This window comes from Tamandua tetradactyla, chromosome 8 (assembly GCF_023851605.1).
Source record: "Tamandua tetradactyla isolate mTamTet1 chromosome 8, mTamTet1.pri, whole genome shotgun sequence".
Taxonomy (NCBI): domain Eukaryota; kingdom Metazoa; phylum Chordata; class Mammalia; order Pilosa; family Myrmecophagidae; genus Tamandua; species Tamandua tetradactyla.
The window spans coordinates 75,832,850-75,857,742 of record NC_135334.1 but is presented as its reverse complement, the minus strand read 5'-3'; the positions used below and the strand labels follow the sequence as shown (position 1 = coordinate 75,857,742).

The following is a 24,893-nucleotide window of genomic DNA, read 5'->3' as shown; positions in this document are numbered from 1 at the left end:
AGAGGTAATATTGTCATGGTCTGTGAGCTTAAGGGAAGGCACCTCTGTTGCTTATGCTCCAATGAACAAAGTATAGAAATGTCTAAAATCAGAATAAGAGAAGCTATTGCTGGGGAGGGGAGGTGTGCATATTTGGAAGATTTTTTTGCAGGTAGAAATTTTATAGTTTACTTCCTGGGGTACTGCCATTTATTCAATAACTCACTCAGCAGGCATATTTTGAGCAGAAACTATTTTTCAGGCACCATTTCACAAACCTGGATAGAAGAAAAACAATGGGAATGTGCCTGAGTCCTAAAGACTTATGGTTTGAGAGAGAGGCAATCATGTAAGTGGATAGTTTGAAAACAGAGGTAAAAATTAATTCCTTCTATTTTTAAATGGAGGATCTTAAAATATACATCTTAGTGGGTAAAATATATCTTATGCTCATTAAGATTATACTCTATTTACCCATTTTGGTGCTCCTGATTTTTCTTCCTGGTATAGAACATCATATCCTAATACCATCCTCTAAGCACTGGTAGAAATTGTTCTGCCATTAGAGTCGCTGGTCAAGGGAGTTTAGTCAGCTTGTCTTGTGATGGAGAACTATCTCCTATACGGCTGATGGCCTCTCCGTGAGCAAGTTCTCTCAAGTGAAGGCAGCCTTCCTCCCAAAGGGAGTGGAAAGAAAAGAAGACAAGTGGTATGGCATCAGCGGCAGGGGTAGATTGTGTACCTCACAGAATTGTGGAGGAAAGGAAAGAGGAGAAAGTGCAAGAAGGGAAAATCCAGGGAAGACACAAATCAACAAAGGCAGGAATTAAGTGAAAGGCAGATTATGGCCAGTTGTTTTGGAAAAGGGAGTAGCAGGGAACATTTTATCAAATGGGTCCACTGAGAGGCTAGGTAGCTCAGGGGTTGGGAATTTGCACGTAGGACTGGTCTCACCATAGAGTGACTTTGATCCAATACATGTCCGTGGTAAAAGTTCCCATGCAAATACCACCTTCTTAAGAAATCTCTTCACAAACCTACCCCAAAATCCTCTCCTCCAACAACCTGTGTAGGCAGCTGAGCACAGATCCTTCTCATATTTTGCCAAGAAGAATCTGCAGTCTAAGTCTATAGGCTTTGTTTACTCAAGTTCCGTCTAATAAGAGCACCTATCACTTATTGGGTAATTTCTCGTTATTTACCAACCTTCAATAAACCTTCCTCTACTCCATACATCTTCACTTTCCCTCCCCAGACTTCACTCTTCATGTCTGCTAGAACAAACCAGACTTGTGCCTCTAGTCTTTACCTTTCCTCGTCCATAAATATCAATATGCCTCAAAAGTCCTACCACCTCTGCCCATGTCACCTCTGGACATGACAGCAGCCCAGTCCTCACCTTGATCCTAGAACCATCCCCACCTGCAGATGCCTAATTCACTCACTAACCTCAGACACAGTCTTCAAAACTCACATGAAATTGGTGATGAAATGCAGCTTAGTGGGGGCCAGGCAGTTGGGCTGTTTACCCACTTTTATAAGAGCCCTTGATGGAAGCCCTTATATTGGAGGCTCCAGGGACAGACTGCTCTACCAGACTCACCCTGTTCCCAGATGGGCTTCATTAAAGGTCCCTAAGATCATTTTCCCTTCCCTCTCCCTCTCCTGTTTTCTCTCCTGCTCCTCTCCAGATGCTCAGAACTCCATTCCACACTGACTGCCCATGGATGATGTCTCAGTACAAAAACTTATTTCAGTTGACCCACCCACCCTTGCTGCAGACCTGCTGAAGGTCAATTTGAATGAATATGACACTTATTTTTAATACGCTATCTCAAGGCACATAGTTTACAAAAATTATTTTCAAGTTCTTATTCTTCAAGAAAATAATTATGTTGATGGTCATAAGATTCAAGTTTTGGACTCGTGAAACAATAACTTGTAATGTTTCCTAAAGATAAACAAATTCATGGACAACAATTTGTAGAACACAGATGATACATGATAATTTGTGTACATTCTCATTTCATTCACCTGCCAAGTGCATCATTCTATTCAGTACTTAGTCACCATAAATTCACATTAATATAAACTGGGGTGAAAAAAGTCTCCTGCTTTCTTTATGTTCTTTTATAAATAAATTTATCTAGATTTTATTCATCCTGAATATATGGTGTGAGCTTTTTCAATTTTGAAAATAACTTTATATTTTAAAGACTGTAAAAGTGCTCTTATAGATTATTTTCAAAAGTCAGATAATACAGAAAGTTAGGAAGGAAAAAGTAATACCACATTCAGAAAGCTGTTGCATTTTTTTTATATATATATATATAAATGCACATAACTATTATCCTAGATCTGCTGTCCATATTTCAGGCTCTTCTAAAAGATTTTCCTAGGTTGTCTTTTTGTAGTTATATAAAATGAATGCTTTTATTTATACATTTCTTTATGAATGGAACTAACACATTTGTTTTTTTCAGATTCAGTACTTAATGAGACTAAGGAGCAGACTATCAAGAGAGGAGCTCATACAGCTTTCAGAAGTAATCAGATTCTATGAGATGCCTATTGCTATGTCAGTCACAAAATATAATTCTTCTTTTGTACACTGTATTACATTCGGAATTCTTGTTGAATGTTGTATTTTATAGAAATTCTAGGATCAGTTTATAATATTTTTAAAAAGTGCTCAGAAATGCATTCTACTCTGCTGTTAAATTAAGCCCACCTCTTACCTCTCAATGTCAACATGTGAAAACTAGCAAGCATCATTTTCATGGAACTGCTGCATGCTTATTGCTTCTTCAGCTGGACTGATCACATGAAAATCCTGTGTGGCTAAAAGATCTAAGTATTTTATATGACTACATGACTGTGCCTCTTTCAGGCCACAGAGTGGCACCAAAAAAACATACAACTCTTCTCAGAATCATGATAGACTGAGAAAAGGAAATTGTGGTCAGAAGGAGATTTTCATTGCTCACTTTTGGGACCAAAAACTTTAAGACAAGAATGGACAAGGACATCATCAACAATAGATGCAGATGGTCAGAGGCCACCCTGAACCCCAGCATCTTGGCAGATGCCAGTGTAATTAATAACATCCCCACCACACCCTAGCACTGCACACAAGCCTTAGAACTTAGAATCAGGCTCAGGGAGAAAGGGGGAAGGGAGACACCCTGAACCAAATGAAAAAGAAACCTGAATTGACTAAATTATATTACTGAGAAATGACTAGTTTAAAATTATGCCATTAGGTAGAAAAGGCCATAAATATAAAAACCTTTATATAAATTATATTTCAGCCTAGTTTCTAAGCACAGTTTTTGGAGTCAAACTACCCAAATTTACATACACGCTCCATATTACAGCAATATAAATACAGTACCTCATCTTTCTTGGCTTCAGTTTCCCTATCTGTGAATCAGTAATTGATCACCTGCACAGGCTGGAAGGTTTCCTATTCTCTGGAAGACAGCTCTTCCACTACATTGTCATCAATGCTCTCTTCACAGGTACTGATGGAATAAAGGAATCTCTGAATGCCTGAAATTTTTCTGATTCTCTGATTTCTTTCCAAGATGTGTAAAATTTCATTTGGGGATAGCATGCCCTGACTTTTCCTTAGAAGTTCATTGTACATATGTTGGTATGTTGTTGTAAAATCATAAACCACAGGGAGATTGGGTCTTGGGCCTGGGAACTTGACATGAGATCCAGTTCCAAAAGACTGAACACTGAACCCTTTTTGCCTGAAAATGCTGTGGTCTTCCATGCTCCTACTGATGTTACTCATACATTCCACAGCCAACCTGAGTGGGGAGGAGGGCATGAGGGTGGTCACTTGGAACTTCAGTGAGACCACAGGGACTCTGAAGCCACCAGGATGACCACCTACCTCCAGCTCTTCCAACCAGCAGTGTCAAAGAACAGGGGGCAGACTTACATACATCATCTTAGAGTGAGCAGAGGCTTTCATAGTTCTTGAATTATTGAGTTACCACCATGAACTACAACTGCACAGCCTAATCTAATAATGAGAACACCAGAGATGACTAAGTCACCTAAACTACTAACCTTCAACAGGGAAGATGCCACCCTGTGGGGAGCATTTTGAAAGCCAAGTTAACCCAGTTGGTTCTCACAGAGATTGGAGACTGCTATTACTGATAGTGGCCAAGACCATTAGGTGACCTGCAATGCTCAAGACAGTGCTACACAAGTCCAAGTTGTCCAGCACATCCTAGGACATAACAATGGTCTATGGACATGAGAGTGGTTGAAAAACCTGCTTAAAATTCCCTAAGCCTTTAAAAATGCTCACTATACATGTAAGCAGAAAGTATTATTGCATGTTTTTAATACACATTGATTTTCTAGAGGTGCAATTATGTAAATCAGAGGATGATTGTACATAGTTTTGCCCAAAAATTCATAAAATGTTCACTCACCCATGCAGAAAATAACATTTTGGACAAAATCTCTGCAAATGTTATTTGAGGATTCACGACACAATTGAATATCTTGAATTTATTACTCTTGAATTCATACTGATTCCCAAGGAAATCTAGAAATTGATGAAAGCCTCTTTCTGCTTTATTACATCTTCAAGTACAGTATGTCTAAGCATTTCATACTGAAATACAATATGTCTAAAATTGCTGTTGTCTTATTGCCCTTTACAGTTTATTATGGGAAACAGGTAGATGTAAAAGATATGCCAGAGTGATGTAAATGTTCAAAAAACTGATCATAGTGATGAATAAACAACTATGTGATGTTATTGTGAACCATTGATTGTACACCATGTATGGAATGTTTGTATATTAAGAATGTTTGTATGTTAGGTTTTATCAATAATTTTTTTAATTATGTAGGCAGTACCAACAAATAGGAATAATTATGTCACTTCATAATGCTAAAGGGGGAAATATCTATCTATAAATCAACATATTATATTTTTCCACACCACCCCAAATTAAGATCAATCTCATATTGCAAATCCCTCCACATCAGTAAACACCATAGCCAGGCTTCTCAAAGGTGAGTCCCTGTCAGGTTCCAGTACTGGGCAGTCACTCTGGTCCAGTAGCAAATTGAAAGTAGGCATAAGGAGCCACTGGTAGAGTGGACATTTTCAATAATTCCCTCTGCTCCACTCTGATCCTTACAGAGCAGTAGTCCCTTATATATTAAATTACACAAAAGTGGTATTTTTTCAACAAGTGACTTCACTCATGGAATACATGATTAGATACATGTATATTACATCATTGGTTATACGAGCTATGCTGTATCATGTTTCCCTGGAACTTATGAAGGCCATTTTAGCAGGCTCTTTATAACGAGTAATGTTTCCAGGACCCACACTCCACCCCTTAAATGGCCTGCATTCTAGGGGATGCCTTATCCCACAGGGCTGCTCCTTGGGCCCACAGGCCACAACAACAATAAAGTGAGCAATTAAATATTACTAAAAATCCAGGCAGGCATGCTAAGATTACTACTACCCAATGCCAAGTCCCTGCCATGGAGTTTGACCAGGACCATAATAGATCCTGTGAGAGGAGTGAATGGCATATACTTCCTCTTCATTTCATAATGCAAGGCACTTCCAACAGAATTCTTATTGTCAGGCACATACACACAACATTTTACAAGTAACATTGCACAAGTTTCTTCTTGAGCAGCTGTCAAGAGATCTAAAACCATTCTGTTTTGCAAAAAACCCTTCTCAATCAGGTAGTTTCATCCATCCCTACATACAGGTGGCCATTCCATCACCTTTTGGGAACTGTAGACATTGTGGTCTTATTACAAAAGACTCAGCATCCACCCTTCTACCCACTGGGAGTTTCCCTGATGTTGCTCAATGCACTGTATTGCTTTTGTCTTAAATCCACATGTTTAGCCATAAGCCATCCCCAAGCATTTTGGATGGCATATCCAAAATGGGGGGATGAGGTGGGGTGGAGATTGTCCATATCCCAAATGATCAAAGTGCCAACTGCTCACATACTTCTTCCCAAGCTGTAGAGCTGTGATTATCTCATTCTAGCCATGTCCAATTGTGTTCAGTGGCTGGTGCTATCTGCCATAGCAGTCCTTCAACTGCATCTTCTGGAAGCTCAATACATACACAGCAACGAGAGACATTGTAGGCCTTTGTGTAGGTGTATGTCCATTCCACCAGGTTGTTAGCTGCAATCAGCCTGGTCATTGAAATAATAAAGCTTTAGAAACCATTAGAGGCAAATTTCATCCCTCAGAACTAATACAGGCCACCTGCTCATTCTGTGAAAGAATCCTGGCAGCCAGGGGTCTCTGCCCCAGATGGGAGTTCCAAACCAGGTCCCCTTGCACCATGCTAGCATGATCAGGATGCAAGACATAAGTTCCTTGGAGCAAAGAGCCTTCTCCTTTATCAGGAAGGGACACATATACAGGAGCTGACCACCCCACAACCCGAGTTTGCACCTGCAAAAATTGGGTTATCCCTTCACCTAGGGCAAAAGACATACAGCCCAGGAAGGGGCTCCTGTTAATATTTTCCATGGCTAGTTCCATTCATCCATTGTCCAGGTTGCAAAACACAAAGCACTGTTAATAGTAACCTTCCTTCCCCACACAGGGTCTTTCCAACACATTACTTTCTTCCACTTGTATGTGCAAGAGCTAGGCTCACCCCCTTATTTACCAAGCCTAAAGGGGAATAGTTTGTGTATGGAGGCTGTTAGTTTAATAAGCAAATGCCAACAGCCAATCAGGGTAGCCCACTCCTTCAATGTCAGGTCCTACTGGGCTAAAGCACAAAACTCCTCTTTCAGGGGGCCACTGTACTTTTCAATTATTTCCACAGCTTGTGGTCTATACGGGACATGCTGTGTCCACTGTATATCTACACCTTTGACCCAATCCTGGTCACACCTTTGGCCTAATTCTGGACCACAAACCCACTGCCATCCAGTGAAATTTGACTGTAGGTTAAAGGAACTTGGGAGTTGTTAAAATTTGTTAAGTCCCAGCCAAAATTGGTAACAATTGAATCTGAGTCTCTGGTGGTGGGAAGTATGTACTACCGAGGTAATTCTAATATTCAGCCAAGTTTGAGAATCCTTTCCCTGTCTAAAATCACCTGCATTGAAATAAACTGAGAATCTTTTAACATGAAAATTCTGATTAATTAGTCCTGGGTGAGAGCATTTCCAGATTGCATACAGATGATGCCAAAGCTGTAGGTTAAGAACCACCATGTTTGAAGCACCAAAACACTAAAATCCAACACACTGAGTTAGCTCAGAACAGTGTAACTATGCTTCAAAATTAGATTTCTTAAATGAGATATCTTCTGCTCCCTAAATCTCTCTGAATGCCTGATATTCCCTCAAGTGTCTCTGTTTCCACTCTGGCTCATTCCACTCGAGACTCACAGAGCAGACAAAGTTTCAAAAAACTAACCTGATTGGAATTCACCCTTGCTGAAAAGCTTACATGATTTCACATTTTTTTTAGATAAAAAATATATTAATATATCCTTTACCTTGCCTGTTAACAAGACACTTCGTGGGTATTTTTTTCCTTTTTGTATTTTTAATTAGAATGTAATTTATTCACATTCTTGGTCCAGATTCAACCACTTTTCACAGGCTGTGATCTGTTCGCCCCCTCAAAATTCCCTGCAGGTGTTCTACCCACAGACACATTGTAAATCATGCATTCACCTTTCAGACCACAGCTTAGAGGTCAGTTCATCCAGAGAAGCCTTTTGCTCATTCACCAGTCTGAAATAAGTTTTCCTTTAAAATCCCAAAGCACTCATGAAAGTGAATTCATTTGTGTGGCTAGTTGACTTGCATGTTTCTACCTCACTGTGATGAGCTCTCCTGAGGGCAGGGACAGTACCTGTTTTTGCTTACAGTGATTCCTTGACACAGTATAGTCTAGCCAGTAGTAAGTCATTGTTCTAGTTTGCTAGCTGCCGGAATGCAACACACCAGAGACGGATTGGCTTTTAATAAAAGGGGATTTATTTTGTTTGTTCTTCAGAAGAAAGGCAGCTAACTTTCCACTGAGGTTCTTTCTTATGTGGAAGGCACAGGATGGTCTCTGCTGGTCTTCTCTCCAGCCCCTGGGTTCCAACAACTTTCCCCGGGGTGACTTCTTTCTGTATCTCCAAGGGCCTGGGCTGAGCTGTGGGTGCTGAGATGAGGAATGCCGAGCTGCTTAGCAGAGCTACGTTGCAATCTCTCATTTAAGCACCAGCCAATTAAGTCAAACATCACTCATTGCAGCAGACACGCCTCCTAGCTGACTGCAGATGTAATTGGCAACAGATGAGGTTCATGTACCGCTGGCTTATGTCCGCAGCAACAAGACTAGGTATGCTCACCTGGCCAAGTTGACAACTGAATCTAACTAACACAGTCACAGGATAAATATTTGCTTAATTAGTTAATTAAAGGTAAGGCTTTAAGGCTTAAAAAAATTCATTGTAGTGGTGATGGTAGCACAAAGTTGAGACTGTAATTTAACTCCAGAATTGTATTCTTGAAAGTGGTTAAAATGAGAAACTTTATGTTGAATATATGTTACCTCAAATTTTAAAAAGTAACATAGAGATGTATAACACAAAGAGTAAACTCTAATGTAAACCAGGGACTATAGATAATCATATAATTAAAATAACATTAACTAGTACTTGCTTTGGCAGCATTTATACTAAAAAATAACGTTAGCTCAATTATCACAAAGGTCCCACACTAAAGCAAAATGTGAATAAAAGAAAACTGGGAAACAGGGGAAACAGAATGGGGGTGGTTTATGGAAGCTCTGTAATCTACATGATTTGTATAAATCTACAACTGCTCTACTAAAAAATAATAAAGCAAATTAAAATCCATTAACATTCAATGTCAAATAGCTTTTGTTCTTTTTAACAGATATTTCAAATAAACTGCATAATAAAATCATCTACTCTAAGCATCTCTATTTCTAATGGGATATATGGTTGGGAATTGAGCAAATGACTTCAATGAATGTTCTGATACATTGTGACTGTACTAGAGCTCTCCAGGGAAACAGAACTGACAGGATATATATATATATATTTATAATATATTTAAATATTATGAAATTTATTGTAAGAATTGGATCAAATGATTATGGGGATTGGCAAATCTGAATTCTGTAGAGTAGGCACAGCAAATTGAGAACTCTGGTGAAGGTTTCCATGAATTTCTCAGGAGAGACTGACTGGCCAAAAGAGAGACTGAAATTCTCACTGACTGCTGAAATCATCAGTCCCTTTAAGGCCTTCAATTGATTGGATAAAACTTCTTTCACTGCTGAAGGCAATTTCCTTTATTGATTCTAGATGTAGTTAGCCACCCATGCAATCAATGGACTAATGATTTAAATCCAAGAAATACCCTCACAGTAACAATCAGGCCAGTGTTTACTTGGCCAAAGTACTGGACACCATACCAAGCCATGTTGGTACATGAATTTAACCATCACAGTGAACGCTGCAGGTTTCCAAAATTTGAGGCTAATGAATAATACCACAACCAAAATCTAGCAATGAAAATTAACACAATGTGCCTACATGCAAATCAATATGATGAGCTATATATTCAGCATTGTTCTAATTCACCTATTGTTTGGAGATTCTTTTCCCAAGTATTTTTTTTCTCAGTGCAGAGCATGGGAGATACATTCTCTGAATTTCTGAATACCTTCAAATATCTTTCACCCTAAGAGATCAGCCTGATTATGGCTCAGTATGAGAATAATTGGGCATAGTTCTCTCTCTAGTGGTCCTTAATTGCCATTTCACATAGTTTCAGCACTAGAAATACAGTCTAATTCCAGTGTGACTCTTCTTGTATGTAACATGTTCTTTTTAACTGGGTGTTTGCATGATTTTCTTTCCCAAAAATAAAATGTACCAGTACACACCTTAGTGCTTTTCTTGTCAGTCTAGCCCAGTGTTCCTCAACTTCCTTTTTTCTTCGTTATCATTCACCTATAAAGACTTTTTAGGCATTTTTCCCTAATCACTACCCCCAGCATGAAACTTTAATACCACAGATATCCTGGAAGCCGTTATTTGTGTATGTATATCTATGCTTTATATATAAAAATGGTAAGATTTTTCATCCCAGGAACCAATTTCACCCCTTCAGGGACAATATTGCCCCTGTTGATAATATGTGGTCCACCCTGAAACACAGTGACTCTTTTATTACAGCTCAGAGACATAGTCAACTATTCTTTTTGTAATTACTCTCTCCCCTTTGTTAGTGACTTTTACTCCTCCTGGAATTCTAATAATTTGTATTTTATGATTCTTGATTTATCTCTCAAGTCCCTTATCTTCTCCTCATCATTTCCATATCTTCATATTTCTGCTACTTGCCTTGTTCTCAAATCTAATTTGAATCTCACATTCCTTCTGTCTTAGTCTGCCAGCTCCCAAGACAAATGCCACATAATGGATTGACTTAAACAACAGCAACTTATTGTCTTATAGTTTTGAAGCTAACAAAACCCCCAAATCAATGCAGCCTAGCAAGGTTATCCTTTTTCCCCAAGGTCTATAGCATTCTGGTTCTGGCTGCCTGCAATCCTTAGGGTTCCTTGCTTGTGTTCCTACCTCACATCACACAGTAAAGTATTCTTTTCCCTTCTTGGTTTTGTTGACTACCAGTTTCCAGCTCCTCCCCTTGGTATATACATACAATGGAATATTGCGCAGCCATAAGAAGAAATGAAGTTGTAATGCATGCAACAATGTGGGTGAACCTTGAGGACATTATGTTCAGGGAAATAAGCCAGGCACAAAAGGGCAAGTTTGGTATGTTCTTACTAATGTAAGCTGATTATGAGTTAAAATCAGGAGGATTAATTACCAGGAAATAGAAAGAGGATAGACAATGGGCAGATGATGCTTAATCTATAAGGAATGTTTAATAAGGTTGATTGTAAATGTTAGGAAATGGATAGCACAATACTATGTGATGGTAGCAAAATACTGTAAGTGTAACTAACAATGCTGAGTGTGAGTATGGTTGAAAAGGGAAGGCTAAAGGTTGTGTATGTCACTAGAAGGAAAGGTTGAGGATAAAGCATGGGCCTGTATAGCATAGCAAAACCTACAGTGGATGATTGTAGTTAACTGTACAAATATAAGAAAGTTCTTCCATGAACTAGAACAAATATATATCACTATTACAAGGTGTCAATAGTAGGGTAGTGTATTAGCTAGGGTTCTCTAGAGAAACAGAATCAGCAGGAGATATCCATAGATAAAAACTTTATAAAAGTGTCACACACAACCATGGGAATGTAGATTTCAAGATCTGTAGGGCAGGCAGCAAGCTAGTAACTGATGAAATTCCTCAACAAACTCTCAGGAGAGGTTGGTTTAGACAACCATGAGAATGAGAGTCCAAAATCTGTAGGGCAGGCTATAAAGCTGGAGACTCCAATGAAGGGTTTGAATGAACTCTACAGGACAGGTCCACTGGCTGAGGCAGAAAGAGCAACTGTCTCTTCTGAATCCTCCTTAAAAGCCTTCCAGTGATTAGATTAGGCATCACTCATTGGAGAAGGCACTCCCCTTAGCTGATTACAAATGCAATCAGCTGTAGATATAGCCAACGTAATCATGATTTAAGTCCATGAAATATCCTCATAGCAACAGACAGGTCAGTGATTGCCTAACCAGACAAATGGGTACCACCACCTGACCAAGTTGACACATGAATCTGAACAAGACAGGTAGTGCATGGGAAAAGCACAATTACTGCAAACTAAAGACAATAGTAATTAGTGACCTTGTAATATTCTCTCATCAGTTGTAACAAAGGCATTATACTAAAGCTAAGCATCAATATTAGGGAGGAATAAGAGTGAAGATATTTTTATTCATAAAAATGAGAATGTTCTCACATTGACTGTGGTGGTGAAAGCATAACTATGTGATTACACCAAAAGCCACTGATTAAACACCTGGATTTTGGGGTTTTGCTAGCCTCAAAACCATAGGATAATAAGTTGCTGTTGTTTAAGCCAATCCATTATGTGGCATTTGTCTTGGGAGCTGGCAGACTAAGACAGAAGGGATGTGAGATTCAAATTAGATTTGAGAAATATCTCAAGGGAAGCAGCAGAAATATGAAGATATGGAAATGATGGATTATATGATGTGTGAATAAATCTGTTTTAAAAAAATTCCATGACTCCATTTCTCCTACTTTCCTCCTGAAGGGAGTACCTGGACTTGAATGGGCCCATGCCTGATTCCCATTTCCCTTCTTCTACTTCTATTTAACTGACCTTTCTGGGAATACCATGACCCTCTCAGAGTCTTCTCTGAACCAAGCCTCCATGAGCCCATATGCTATTTCCTCTCCATGTTGTCCACTGCTGAATTAGGCTCATGCATCCCCACACTATGCATTTTAGCTCCATGCATAGGAGATCAGCTTCGCTTGCTTTTCACTGATGTTCTTCCCTCACCTCTTCACTGTTACAGAATCCTCACTGCTCTTAGTTATGATCTTGACTATTTTTTGGCCATTTCTAATCCTCTTAGAAATGCCTCTAACTTAACTGAACTTAAAATATCACAAAGCAGTGCATCAGTCATCATCAGATGACATTAAAAGCAAATCTACAGCAGTAATGAAATGACTGTCCTTCTGCCGCAGCCACGTGCTCTGCTAGCTCCTTCTGTACTCATTGCACTATGCTGTGCCAGCAGACAAAAGAAAGGTTATTCAAAACAGTTTCCACAAAAGTACACATTTATTCATTCACTAATTTATTTATTCATTTAGTGGATATTTATCAGTACTTACTACATGAAATAAATAAGTCATTTCTTGAAGAACATATATTCTCGTGAATTGTTCTGACCATGCCTTCCTACCAAAACATTCTGCATGCTCTATCAATACCTCAAATTTATCAAATCCAAAACCAAATTGATTTTTTTCTTTTTTAACAAAATATCCAATCTACTGTTGATGAGTGAAATTACTTCTGGTAATGAAAGGTAAAGTGATTAAGACAGTTTCCCCACTTTGAGGAAACTTTACCGATGGCTCCTCTGACCCATGGTACCATGCCTTTCTGTTTAAATTTATATTTTATTGAAATGAAACTTTTCGACCCACCTTTGTGATGCCAACCATCATTCAGTTAACCAAACCTGGTTTATTGATATCATGTTTGAACTTACTTTCTAGCTTCACCATTCAAAAGGGTAACATGTCATATAGATGTAACTTCTTTGATACCACACTTTATATACTTTCTCATTTGCTGCTACACTGTCCTATGTCCCCAGAATCTCTCTCCATTCTGGAAACATTCTGTCAGTTGACCTTACCCTCATTTTCCACTCAACCTATTTCACCCTTCACACAAACATCAGATCATTCTTATTATAGAGTCATACCACTGCTTAAAAAGCCCTCAATAGCTTCTCTAGCTAGCAAGAAGGCAATGAATTCTAATTCTTGTGTACTTCTCTGACAATATTTGAGAGATTATAAATTTTATCACTGTTTTTATAGTAAGGAAATTTATCCCCATAGATCAGTGTCTGTGCTTAGAACCATAGAGTTATTAACAGAACAAAGATTAGAACCCTGGTTTTCTGGTGTGTACTGCAGGGTTTGATGGAAATACTTCAACTATCATTGACACACCTAGTGAGTCTCATTTTATTGTGTTGTTCTATAGCCCCACCACTATAAAACATATAGTTACAATTTCATACCAAGTTTTCCATGCACATTCCACTGAACAAACTTGCTCAATCAACCTACATTCTCCATTCCCCCTTTAAAGTATACTGACTGATGCTCACATCTAGTTGATCCCTCATCACTCACTCTCCAATTAGCGGGTCTTCACTGTTCCCATTAGGTAAAATGAAGGTTTTCCAAGAGTCAGTTGCTTTTCCTCAATCACCACAATTATTAAGAAGTAAATCATATATGATCTATTAAGGATATAGTTGATGCAAGAGGATGATATACAATTCCAACTTACAGAACTATATTAAAAGAGAGGCCCTAACTACACCAAAAAAAAAATGGTGAATGGATTCAATCTTTAAGTTTGAGGTTGAAATAAATTTTATTTTTTTGAAGGCTAAATTACTTTGATGAATCATAAATGTAACCAACTTTATTAGCTAACTACCCATCAGTTCAAACAGAGTTGTATAAAATTACTTCCCTTTCTTGTTTATCTGGTTCACTTTCTAGACTATGTGACAGTGTTCGAAGATGGGAAACAAGTTAATTCAGTAAACATTTACGGACAACTGATTTTGTGTCAGTCACTCCATTCATCAAGCACATGTCAAGTGAATAAAAAAATGTTTGTGTAGCATGAACATCTAAGACTAAATAATGCACAAACAACTCTTGGAAACCATTAATCACTATACAGACGCAAATTAATACAGTCCCTGAAAAACAGCCAAGTTATTTTTTCTTAGAAGTTGTTTCCACTTGGGTTCCCCTACTGTCAAATCTTTCCTTCTCCTTTGAAAGGGTGACTCCAAGAGAGGCTCTTCATTTGTAATTACATTTTACTGCTTGCTTCTGAATTGTAGATTTCCTATTTTAACAGTTATTTCATGCACACTTACTATGTACCAAGCATAATAAAATACAAGACGATACACTGGAACCTCATCTTAAACACTGGAAGCATCCTCAAAGTCATGATTTAATTTTAGTTTTAATCAAAACATGTAAACATAGAGTTCATGTGCCAAAATATTGCTTCTCTTTGCCTCTTTTCTACTTGTCTAAGCACTCAAATCTACAAATGCCAGATAAGTAGCTCAGGAGCCAAGAGCTGTAGCCCAACAGAAAGACCAGAAATCCCCAAAGGAAATAATGTATCCCAGCTGGGTAAATGACTACCAAGCAAGTTTCCCTATAAAAATTCTCTACTCTTAGAGGTAAATGGGTCATTCTCATATACCTGACTCTAAATAAGGATAACCAGAAGTCCACCCTCTCTGTCTAAAGACTAAATCAAGCAGCTACTCTTAGAAATAGCATTTAGTTGAGTCCAATGAAATGTTTCTGTACTTTAAGCTTAGGAGTAATTTAGCTTAGGAAAACACAAGGAATAATTTCTTGGAAGTGAAGTTAAAGACATTAATTCACCTGGACTTCTGACATTGCTCCTTCAATAGCTCTATTTTTATCCCCTCTAATTCTCCACATCTTGAAAGGTAAGTCGCTTCTGACCTCTAAGCCCTCCAAGCTCCTGGCTATACTTACTTGCCAATGTTTTGTTTTCTACTATGAGTCTGATGCCTATTCAGAAACCTCAAATTTAATATAGATGTTCTGTTTCCATCTTTTTAGCTACTCATAGTAAAAACTGTGCTTCTAATTTGAATATATTATTTTACCATTCCTGACACATGTTATAACCAAACTCCAAATACTGTCATGGGCACATTGTCACCATTGATTCAGGTATATTTTCAAACAGCATTTGTTTAATATAGCAAACTCCACTTGGTCTTTTAAGTCTGGAGCTAGTAATCTCAGTGCCTTGGATCACCAGACTCTTCTGTGATGGTCACTCCTTCACTTCCATGGTGCTGGTAAGCTTTGTAACATTCCACAGACAATGTTCTTAAATTCAGAAAAAATATCATGAAGGACCATCACAATCTTTCTCCAGAAATTAATAAGTTAATTAATTAAATTGCATGGCAATTTCAATCCTAAGAACAGCACTTTGTCACTGAAGGGAGATTCTGTGGGTTTCGTTGGTTTGACAAAATCATTTCATGGTAACTGATTTTCCTCTGCAACAAGATCTAATGCCAGCTCTTTCTTTACATAAGGATTCATTAATAATCTAGAAAATCAAAAGTATATTCCTCTTCCTAAAGGAAATACTTCTTGGACTCTGGATAAAAATGAATTCCCTAAAACCCTCAGGCACATATTCCAATTCATGTCTAACTACATGCCGATGCAGTTTACCTGTAGAAATTAGACCAACTGGGAGGTGGGAAAACGATACCAATCTCCAGACTGTCTGGTCTTGCCTGATACCAAACCCAGGCCAGCCCACCACTTCCTGAGCTCCTGCCTTATGTTTCCACTCTAGGGAGCACCATAGTGCTAAGAAGCAAACTGTGGCACAAACTAGTATTGTTGAAATAGGTTTTTGCTAGATAGAAATCTCTCAGGTTTTTAGAGTTGTTTGAGAGTCTTTCAGTTAGATGAAGGCACACTGTATTGGAATATATTAAAAAGGAACTAGTGAAAAACATAGACATTATTTATCTCTCAGTAACCAAAGCTATTTGCTTTAGGCTCTTTTAGTATATATAAGGAATAACATTAATTTTGAAAGTTACGAAATTTAATGAAATGACTCATATATAATATACTAATCTGTGTATAAACATTATTCATAATTATAAAAAATAAGAGGTTATTTTGTGGGTTAAATGCACAAAGCAGAAAGTCAATGTTTGATTATTGAAAGACTTAACTAACAAATGATTGAAGAAATGATGGAGTTATGTGCGGACCTGGTAAGCACACTAGCGTGGTGACCATTGTTATCATGACTACTAAAATCAACAATGAAATTACTGACTCAAAGAAAATTAAATTTTAAGTGTTTGAATGAATACTGCTGAACGGGCCTTTTAAACCAAATCTCTCTCCACCTAGAAGGATGTCACTTTCCCACAACCCAACAAGTTTCACTAATCTTTGCCATTATTGTTGATTTAAAAAACAATGGTTTTAATTATCATTCCTTTGGCTGCTAAAGAAGATCAAATATTCTTACCTGTATTACTAGTCTTTCATCTTTTGGGAATATCATCTTAATGCCTTTGGCCTATTTTCTTTTCTTTAGAGGAATTTTGGGCTATACAGAACGATCATGCATAAAATATATTATAGGATTATTATATATAGGATCCACATATACCACCCTATAATTAACTTCTTGCATTGGTGTGGAATATCTGTTATAATTGATGAAAGCACATTTTTAATATGAAATGCTAATATAATCTATGGTTTACCTTAGAGTTCACTGTGTAGTGCAGCTGTATGGAATTTTTAACATTTTTATTCTATTGCCTTTTGTTTTAATTGTCACTTTTTACTGCCCTTGTTCTATCATATGTTCATGATCAAACTGAATGTTGTACATCTCAAATATTTCCCCCAGTTTGCAATTAGCCTTTAAGTTCTGCATAAGTTGTTTTTGCCACAAAACAAGTCTTACTTTACCAAATCAGATATAACAGTCTTGGCAACTATAGATGGCACCATTTGAAAATTCTTTCCCACTCCAAGATTATATAAATACTTACCTGAATTTTATGCTAAAATGTACGTGGATCATTTATATGTTAATACTTAACACACCAATATGTGGATTACTTATAGGTAAATATTTAACACACCAATAATTAATTTCAACATAAATTATGGCAATAGGCTTTATTTTATTTTTTCCAAATGCATACTCTATTCAACAACTCAAGTTTTCCTTTATACATAACAAAACATCTACCTAGGCTACTTTCTGTACTTTAAATTTTGTCCCAGGGTTGTAATTATTTCCCAAAAGGTGGCACATTATTTTAATTATTTCAGCATTTAATATAATAAATACTGTGCTATAGATTCTTTTACTAATCACAGCAAATTCTTTTACATTGGTAAACGTCACCATCAAATTTTCAGATGGTGAATTTCTACTCTTGGACTATTTTGGTTTCAGCTCTTATTTGTCAATCAAAGAGCATTGCAATATTTCATATCATTTAAAAAAAGATCAATTGAAAGTTATATTTTCTGAGCCTTTATATATACTATATTTTTTCCAATGGAATGTATATTAAATTTTCCCAAAAATTCTATTGAAGTTAATCTATCACTATCTGATACTTAATGTCTCGTGGGGGAAATAAGGTTAAGCTTGTTTTTAACACCTTTATTGAAATATCCCTTACATAGCATAGAAATTGTCCAATCCAAAAAGATTTAGGTAAATGTTTAGAGAAGTATAGCCATCATCATGATTCACTTTAGAACATTTCTCCATCACCCCAAAAAGTTCTCTTGCGCCCATTTGCAGTTAATCCCACTTCCACCCCTAACCAGAGGCAACCACTGACCTACTTTCTGTCTTTTTAAAATTTTCCCTTTTCAGGGCAGTTCTTAAAAATGGATCACACAATATGTAGTATTTTGCTTATGGTTGCTTTCACAAAGCATATTGTTTTTTGAGGTATATTCATGTCATAGCATACATCTGTACTTTGTTTTTTTATTGTTGGATATTATTCCATTATATGAATATTCCATCCATTCATCAGGTTTAAAATTTTGGGATTGTTTCCAGTGTGGGGTTACTGCTAATACAGTGCTGTTATGAGCAGTCATATACAAGTTTCAGCATGTACATATGCTTGAATTTCTCTTGGGTAGATATGAGGGTTGGAATTTCCGGGTCATACGGCCGAACTGTTTTCCAAAGTAGATATAACATTTTACATTTCCATCAGCAATATATAATGTTCTCATTCTCTCCACATCCTTGACAATACATGGTATTATCTTTCTTTGTAATTCTAGTCATTATAGTCGGTGGGTAGTAGCATCTCACAATTTGAATTTTCATTTTTCTAATGGCCAATGACATTGAGCATCTTTTCAGGTGCTGTATAGTCATCTGTAATCAAGACAGTGTATTACTGTCACAAATATACTCATATATAGATTAATAGAAAAATATGTGACTATATTTGTGACATTATTATCCTCTCTTGATTACTGGGAGTTTATAGCAATTTGAAATCTGATAGTATAAGTCTTCCGACTTTGTTCACCTGTTTCAAAATCATTTTGTCTTTAGAAGCTTTTACATTTCTATATACATTTTAGAATCAGCTTGCCAAAGACTAACAACAGCAAAAAAAGCCTGCTCACATTGACAATATTGATCTTTCTAATCCATGAATATGTAATGTTTCTCTATTTATTTATATTTTCTTTAATATGTCTCAGCATTATATTGAAGTTCTCTGTGTACAATTCTTACATTTTTGTTAATTTTTTCTTATATGTTTTAATTTTTGTCCTGTTGTGAATGGAAATTCCTGCAAAATTTTTTTTATAAAACCAGCCTGATTTTTATTTCTTTATAGGAGTTCTAATTTTTCCTATTTGAATACTTGTAGACATTTTTAAAGTGTATCCAAGTCAAATATTCTGTATGTGTTTCAGTTTTCACTGATTTGACCTGGCATACAATGAGCCCTATTATACTTCATATACTACAGTCTTTTTTTGCTGTCATTGTCATTTTGACCTCATCTTAACTAATCGCATCTTCAAAGACCCTATCTCAAAATGGAGGCACACTCCAGGACCAAGGCTTAGGACTTGAAAATATCTTTTGAGGAGCATGGTAGGTTGAATTATGTAGCCTAGAAAAAGGAAAAAATAAATAAAATCTATTCTTAATCTTGATCCATTTCTGTGGTTATGGATTTATTGTAGATAGACCTTTTGAAGATGAGGTTGGGCCTTAGCTCTACTACTGGAGGCTTTAGGGAGAGAAAGCCCTGGGGAGAAGCAGAAGCTGGAAGTCAAACAAAACCCTGAAGAGAGAGAAGACACCACCAGATGAATTGCCCTGTGATGGAAAAGCCAAGAACTCAGGATCACTGGTAGCCAACCGTAGTCTTCAGGAAGAAAGTAATTCCTTGCTTTTTCCTCAGTTTTGGACTTCTCCTAGCCTCAAAACCATGAGCCAATAAATCCTCTTTGTTTAAGCCAACCCATTGTATGATTTTTGAGGAGCCAGAAAACCAAGACAGGGTGGGGGCTCATTTCAACCTAGAATACCATCATTATCACACATTCAGATCGGTTCAGCCTCCAAATGTTCTCTTTTTCTTTAGTGTAGTATTTGAACATTCATGCTTTTGAATTGGTGTTGTCCTTTTCACACTCCCTCGTGCAAAGCAGGATCTCTTCAGTCTTTGTTGTTGTTGGGTTTTTTTCCAATAAACTGTGTGTGACTTGTTCGTGACTCCTGTTTCAACAAACACGATTATGTGGAATGCATAGTGTTTGGTCCAATTTCAAGTTCTAGCACCTACAGTTCCACTCAGATAACAAACATGCCTAACAACATTATCTAGTTCTCTGACACCTGAAGTGCTAGAGAAAACTAAAAACCTTTGTTCCCAAAATGTGCTGCTAGCAGATTTTTTCTGTTTCCTTTACTGCTGATAAAGTTTTGCTTGGGTGAATATTCACTTCAATATTCAATGACTCTCTACCAATTCCACTCCTTGGGCCATCATCTGTTGCTGAGCTTCTTGACATGAGATACTTAGGAAAAGGAGAATGTCCTGGGTCACCTTGTAGATTGGCATCCTATAGGAGAGAGAGATGATGCTGCCCACTTTCAACGTTGGCAGAGACTGGATTTCTGACTGCAGACTGTGGAAAAGGAATTAAGTGCTTTTAATTAAATAAATCTCCATTTCTCTTATTTAGGGGTAATTAATTACCCTCATAAATTCCTAATGTGATAAATGGATCAGTTTTAGCATTAGTGTTTCCTGGGTCTTTTCCCTTTTTCCTTTGTGTTCATAGTTAAATACAAGTTTAGGAGAGACTGTTTCAGGGGAGCTAGCTGAAATTACTGTACAATGGAAGTTTGTTTTAAGTCTTAACCCCTAATATAATAATTCTGAAATTCCAAGACAAAGTTAGTCAATTATTTTCTTAGGCCAAGTCCTAATCATGAATGAGTTTAATTTAAATTAAACAAAAATTGAAAATTATACTTCATGAATGAATATCATAGACACGTATTGAGTGAAAGTAGCCAGATCAAGAACAGGTAAAATAAAATCATTGTAATAGAAGTCAGAATAATGGTTAATAAATGTTAATTTATTAACATATTAATTTAATATTAATATTTAATTAATTGATATTTATTAATATTTAATTTAATATTAATTGAATTAATATTAACATAGTAATTTAATAATGGTTAATAATAAAAGAATAAATGCCAATGGGCAAGGCTGGGGCATTAGGAGCATTCTGGATTGCTAGTAATGTTCTATTGATTAATCTTGGATGTGGTTACATGTAGATATAAATTTTCATTGAACAGTCTCTTAAATTTTGTGCACTTATTGTATATTAAACTTTAATCAAAATAATTTATATATTCTAATTTTAGAAAGTCAAGATATTATAAGAGAATTCTGCTTCTGCAAACCATAATGCCAGTCTTCCAAAACTCCACTTCCCCTACTTTCCTCCTGACGGGGGTTCCTGGACTTGAATGGGCCCATGCCTGGATCTCCATTCCTTTCAGCTGCCTCTATCTAACTGCCCTCTCTGGAAATACCCTGATCCTCTTTGTAGTCTTCACCGAAGCAAGCCTCCATGAACCCATGTACTACTTCCTCTCCATGTTATCCACCACTGACATAGGCTTATGCATCTCCACAATGGTGACAGTGCTGAGAATATTCTGGCTCAATGCCCAGGAGATCAGTTTCAATGCTTGCTTATCACAGATGTTCTTTATTCATCTCTTCACTTTCATGGAATCTTCAGTGCTGTTAGCCATGGCCTTTGACCGTTTTGTGGCTATTTCTAACCCCTTGAGGTATTCTACCATCCTAACTCATGTCAGGATCGCACAAATTGGTATGGCAGTCATTATCAGGGGGACTGTGATTCTGACACCACTAGTCCTGCTTCTTAAGTGTCTGTCCTTCTGTCACAGCCATCTGCTCCACCACTCATACTGCTTCCACCCTGATGTGATGAAGCTCTCGTGTTCAGACACAAAGATCAATAGTGTGTTTGGACTAACTGCAATTATCTCTACTGCTGGTGTCGATTCCATCTTTATCATGCTCTCCTATATTCTGATCATTCACTCAGTTCTCAGCATTGCATCCTCAGAGGAGAGGAAAAAGGCCTTCAGCACCTGCATTTCTCATGTCACTGCTGTGGCTATATTCTACATCCCTTTGATCAGCCTGTCTTTTGTTCACAGATTTGGAAAACATGCTCCACCCTATGTGCCAACTCTGATTGCTAATATCTACTTACTCATTCCCCCTGTGATGAATCCTATCATTTACAGTGTGAAAACAAAAAAGATTCAAAAAGCATTGCTTAAACTTGTATGTCCCAAGGGCCCTTGTATTCAACAACTTTTTCAAAGATAGTGAAAATTTATTGTACATTGGAATTATGAACCCATGTAATACTAGAATTGAGTGGAACTAGATTTTCCAATTTAAACATCTCCACGATGCAATTTTCCTTTCTAAGACAATCCTTGACTTTTTACCACTGTCCTCATTTGAATCTGTTATATACCCCAGGAAAACCTTAAGTTCTTTTAATCCAATCATGTGGAGGCAGACCCGTTTTAGGGTGGGAACTTTTGACTAGGTTGTATCCATGGAGATGTGACCCAACTCATTCAAGGTAGGTCTTAATCTACTTACAGGAGTCCTTTAAGAGGGAGATATTTTGGAAAAAGCACAGATGCTTGGAGAAAGAAATGCCCTTGGAGATGCTAAGCAAGGGTCAAACAGAGACTAAAAAAGCCAGAACCTGGAGAAAGCCCAGGGAAGCTGAGATTCAGAATCCAGAATTTGTCCTGGAGACACTAAGAGAAGGCGCACAGAACACAAAGAGACAGCCACTGGAATCAGAAACTGAAAGCAAGAGAAACTGGAGCAAGGACCAGCAGAATGCCTTCCCATTTGACAGAGGTGTCCCAGATGCTGGCAGCCTTCCTGCAGAGTCCAAGTATCATCCTGTTCATGCCTTAATTGGGACATTGGCAAGGCCTTAGGGTTCTAAATTTGTAACCTAGTAAATCCCCTTTGTAAATGTAAATCCATTTTTGGTATATTGCATTCCAGAAGCTTTAGCACACTGAAACAACCCCAAACATTAGTACAGATTCTCACTCCTTCTCAGCCACTCTACTCCATTAACTGACTAAATGACCACCTCTCTCTATACTGTTTCAGCTTAAAGCCACAATTTTGAATTAATTTTTCAAATGTCCAAATTTATAAAATTTAAAAACAAACAAGCATCCCTTCCATCCTTCCATGTTTATTTTTCATACACCATGTAAATGAAACACCATGTAAACAAAATCCCCCAGGATTTGGTTTCAACTTTCCATCAAAGTTTAATCACTTTTGTTTTACATCACACATTCTGCAGTCTAAGAAAGCCAGCATGCTAACTTCTCCTTCAACATATGCAACTTTTCTAATGCTGGGCTTTACAGTCATCCACTTCTCTACCTGGAAATTCTACCTATATATTAAGGCTTATCTTCAGCTATCATCTTCATTAAATTTTTTATTATTGCTCAAATGTAATTTGATCTCTCCTCATAATTTGCCTTTCATAATGCTTTGCCTATATCACTTACATAATATATAAAAATCATTATAGCTTCCACAAGATTGTAAATTTCCTAAAGACAAAAATATCTTAATTTTTTTTGAATCCTCTACAATTCCTAGCAGAATGATTTTCACATAGCAGTTACTTAAAGACAGTTGATGAATCAAACTGAACACAACAGACTACCAAACAGTTCATCTGAACAATTTCATGGATAACTTAGTCAATTCTACTATTAGGCATACTTAACATAAGAAATTGCCCTTATACGGACCCCAAATATTTTCTGCCTATATTATCTAACAATTGGTCATAGTTCTGACTTCTCAAACTACACAACTAAAGGGTTGTTTTGAAACCTGAGATCATGATCTCTGGAACTTTTCAAGTTTAACATAAGACTCAAGACCTGGTGTGAATATGAATGTGGAACTAAGTATAATAAAAATTACATATGTATAAATACACACACACACACCCAAACACACACACACATATGTATGTGATTATAATAGCAAGTTTCCTGACAGGCAGATGTATAGATAATTTTTTCTGTCCTTGTTCTGATGCCAAGGACAGAAACTGATGTATCACCCTCTGCTGCTCCTTCTCTGTTTGCTCCCACATCAGTGCATGTGAATTTCTTCTCTATTCTAACACCAAAATATTTCTTCATTCTTTCAGAAATTTGGTTTAGGACACAAAAACTTTATACCAAATCACTATAACAGTTTCCTTATATATCATTAGAGCTCCAGTTTTGGCCCTGCCTCTCCTTCCATTTTCCATACTACAGAGAGAATATTTTTAAGGTTTTGAATTGAATTTTAATTATACCAGTATTAATAAACATGCACTCATTTAAACAGCATATTACAAAAAAGACCAAAATCCTCATTGCTATATTTTCCAAAACTTAGCCTCTTTCCACCCTCCCCATAGTAACAACTGTATATTTTATTTTTGATCCTTCCTTTTCGTATGCATTTATGTAACTATATTTGGATAAAATGTAATATAAAGTATTCTTATATGTATTCCAGATAGTGACAGAGTTTCCTAGCATTACTTTGCCTTCTACTTCAAGAAATAAATAAAAACACACTAGAGAAACATGCTCGTCAGCCAGAATTCTTAGAAATATCACTATCCATTCCTATATCCCACTCAACACCTTCTTAGGCATTAACCCCTTGTGGTTTCTTATCTTCCTGGCTACTGTTCTGTACATGTGTCATGTGCATTTGGTGAGAGGCTGCTATTTTGCATGGACTCAGAAAAGCTGTAGATTATTAATTATAAAGAGTTGCTGCCCTGTGCTCCATTCACATCAACCATTGCCACTAAATACAATGCCACAATTATGACAGCTCATTGCCCAACCCAGCCTCG

The 24,893-nt window shown here is 37.1% G+C and overlaps 1 protein-coding gene across 1 annotated transcript; it reads left to right on the top strand.

Moving 5' to 3' along the window:
- The first annotated feature begins 21,328 nt into the window (after nucleotides 1-21,328).
- On the top strand, nucleotides 21,329-22,291 carry LOC143645144 (olfactory receptor OR51C1-like). The gene has a single exon (XM_077114724.1). It carries the CDS (start codon nucleotides 21,329-21,331, stop codon nucleotides 22,289-22,291), a length of 963 nt encoding a protein of 320 aa, XP_076970839.1.
- The last annotated feature ends 2,602 nt before the right edge of the window (nucleotides 22,292-24,893 follow it).

Excerpts from the sequence above, each read along its gene's own strand:
- LOC143645144 (XM_077114724.1), top strand. The coding sequence starts at position 21,329 with ATGCCAGTCTTCCAAAACTCCACTTCCCCTACTTTCCTCCTGACGGGG.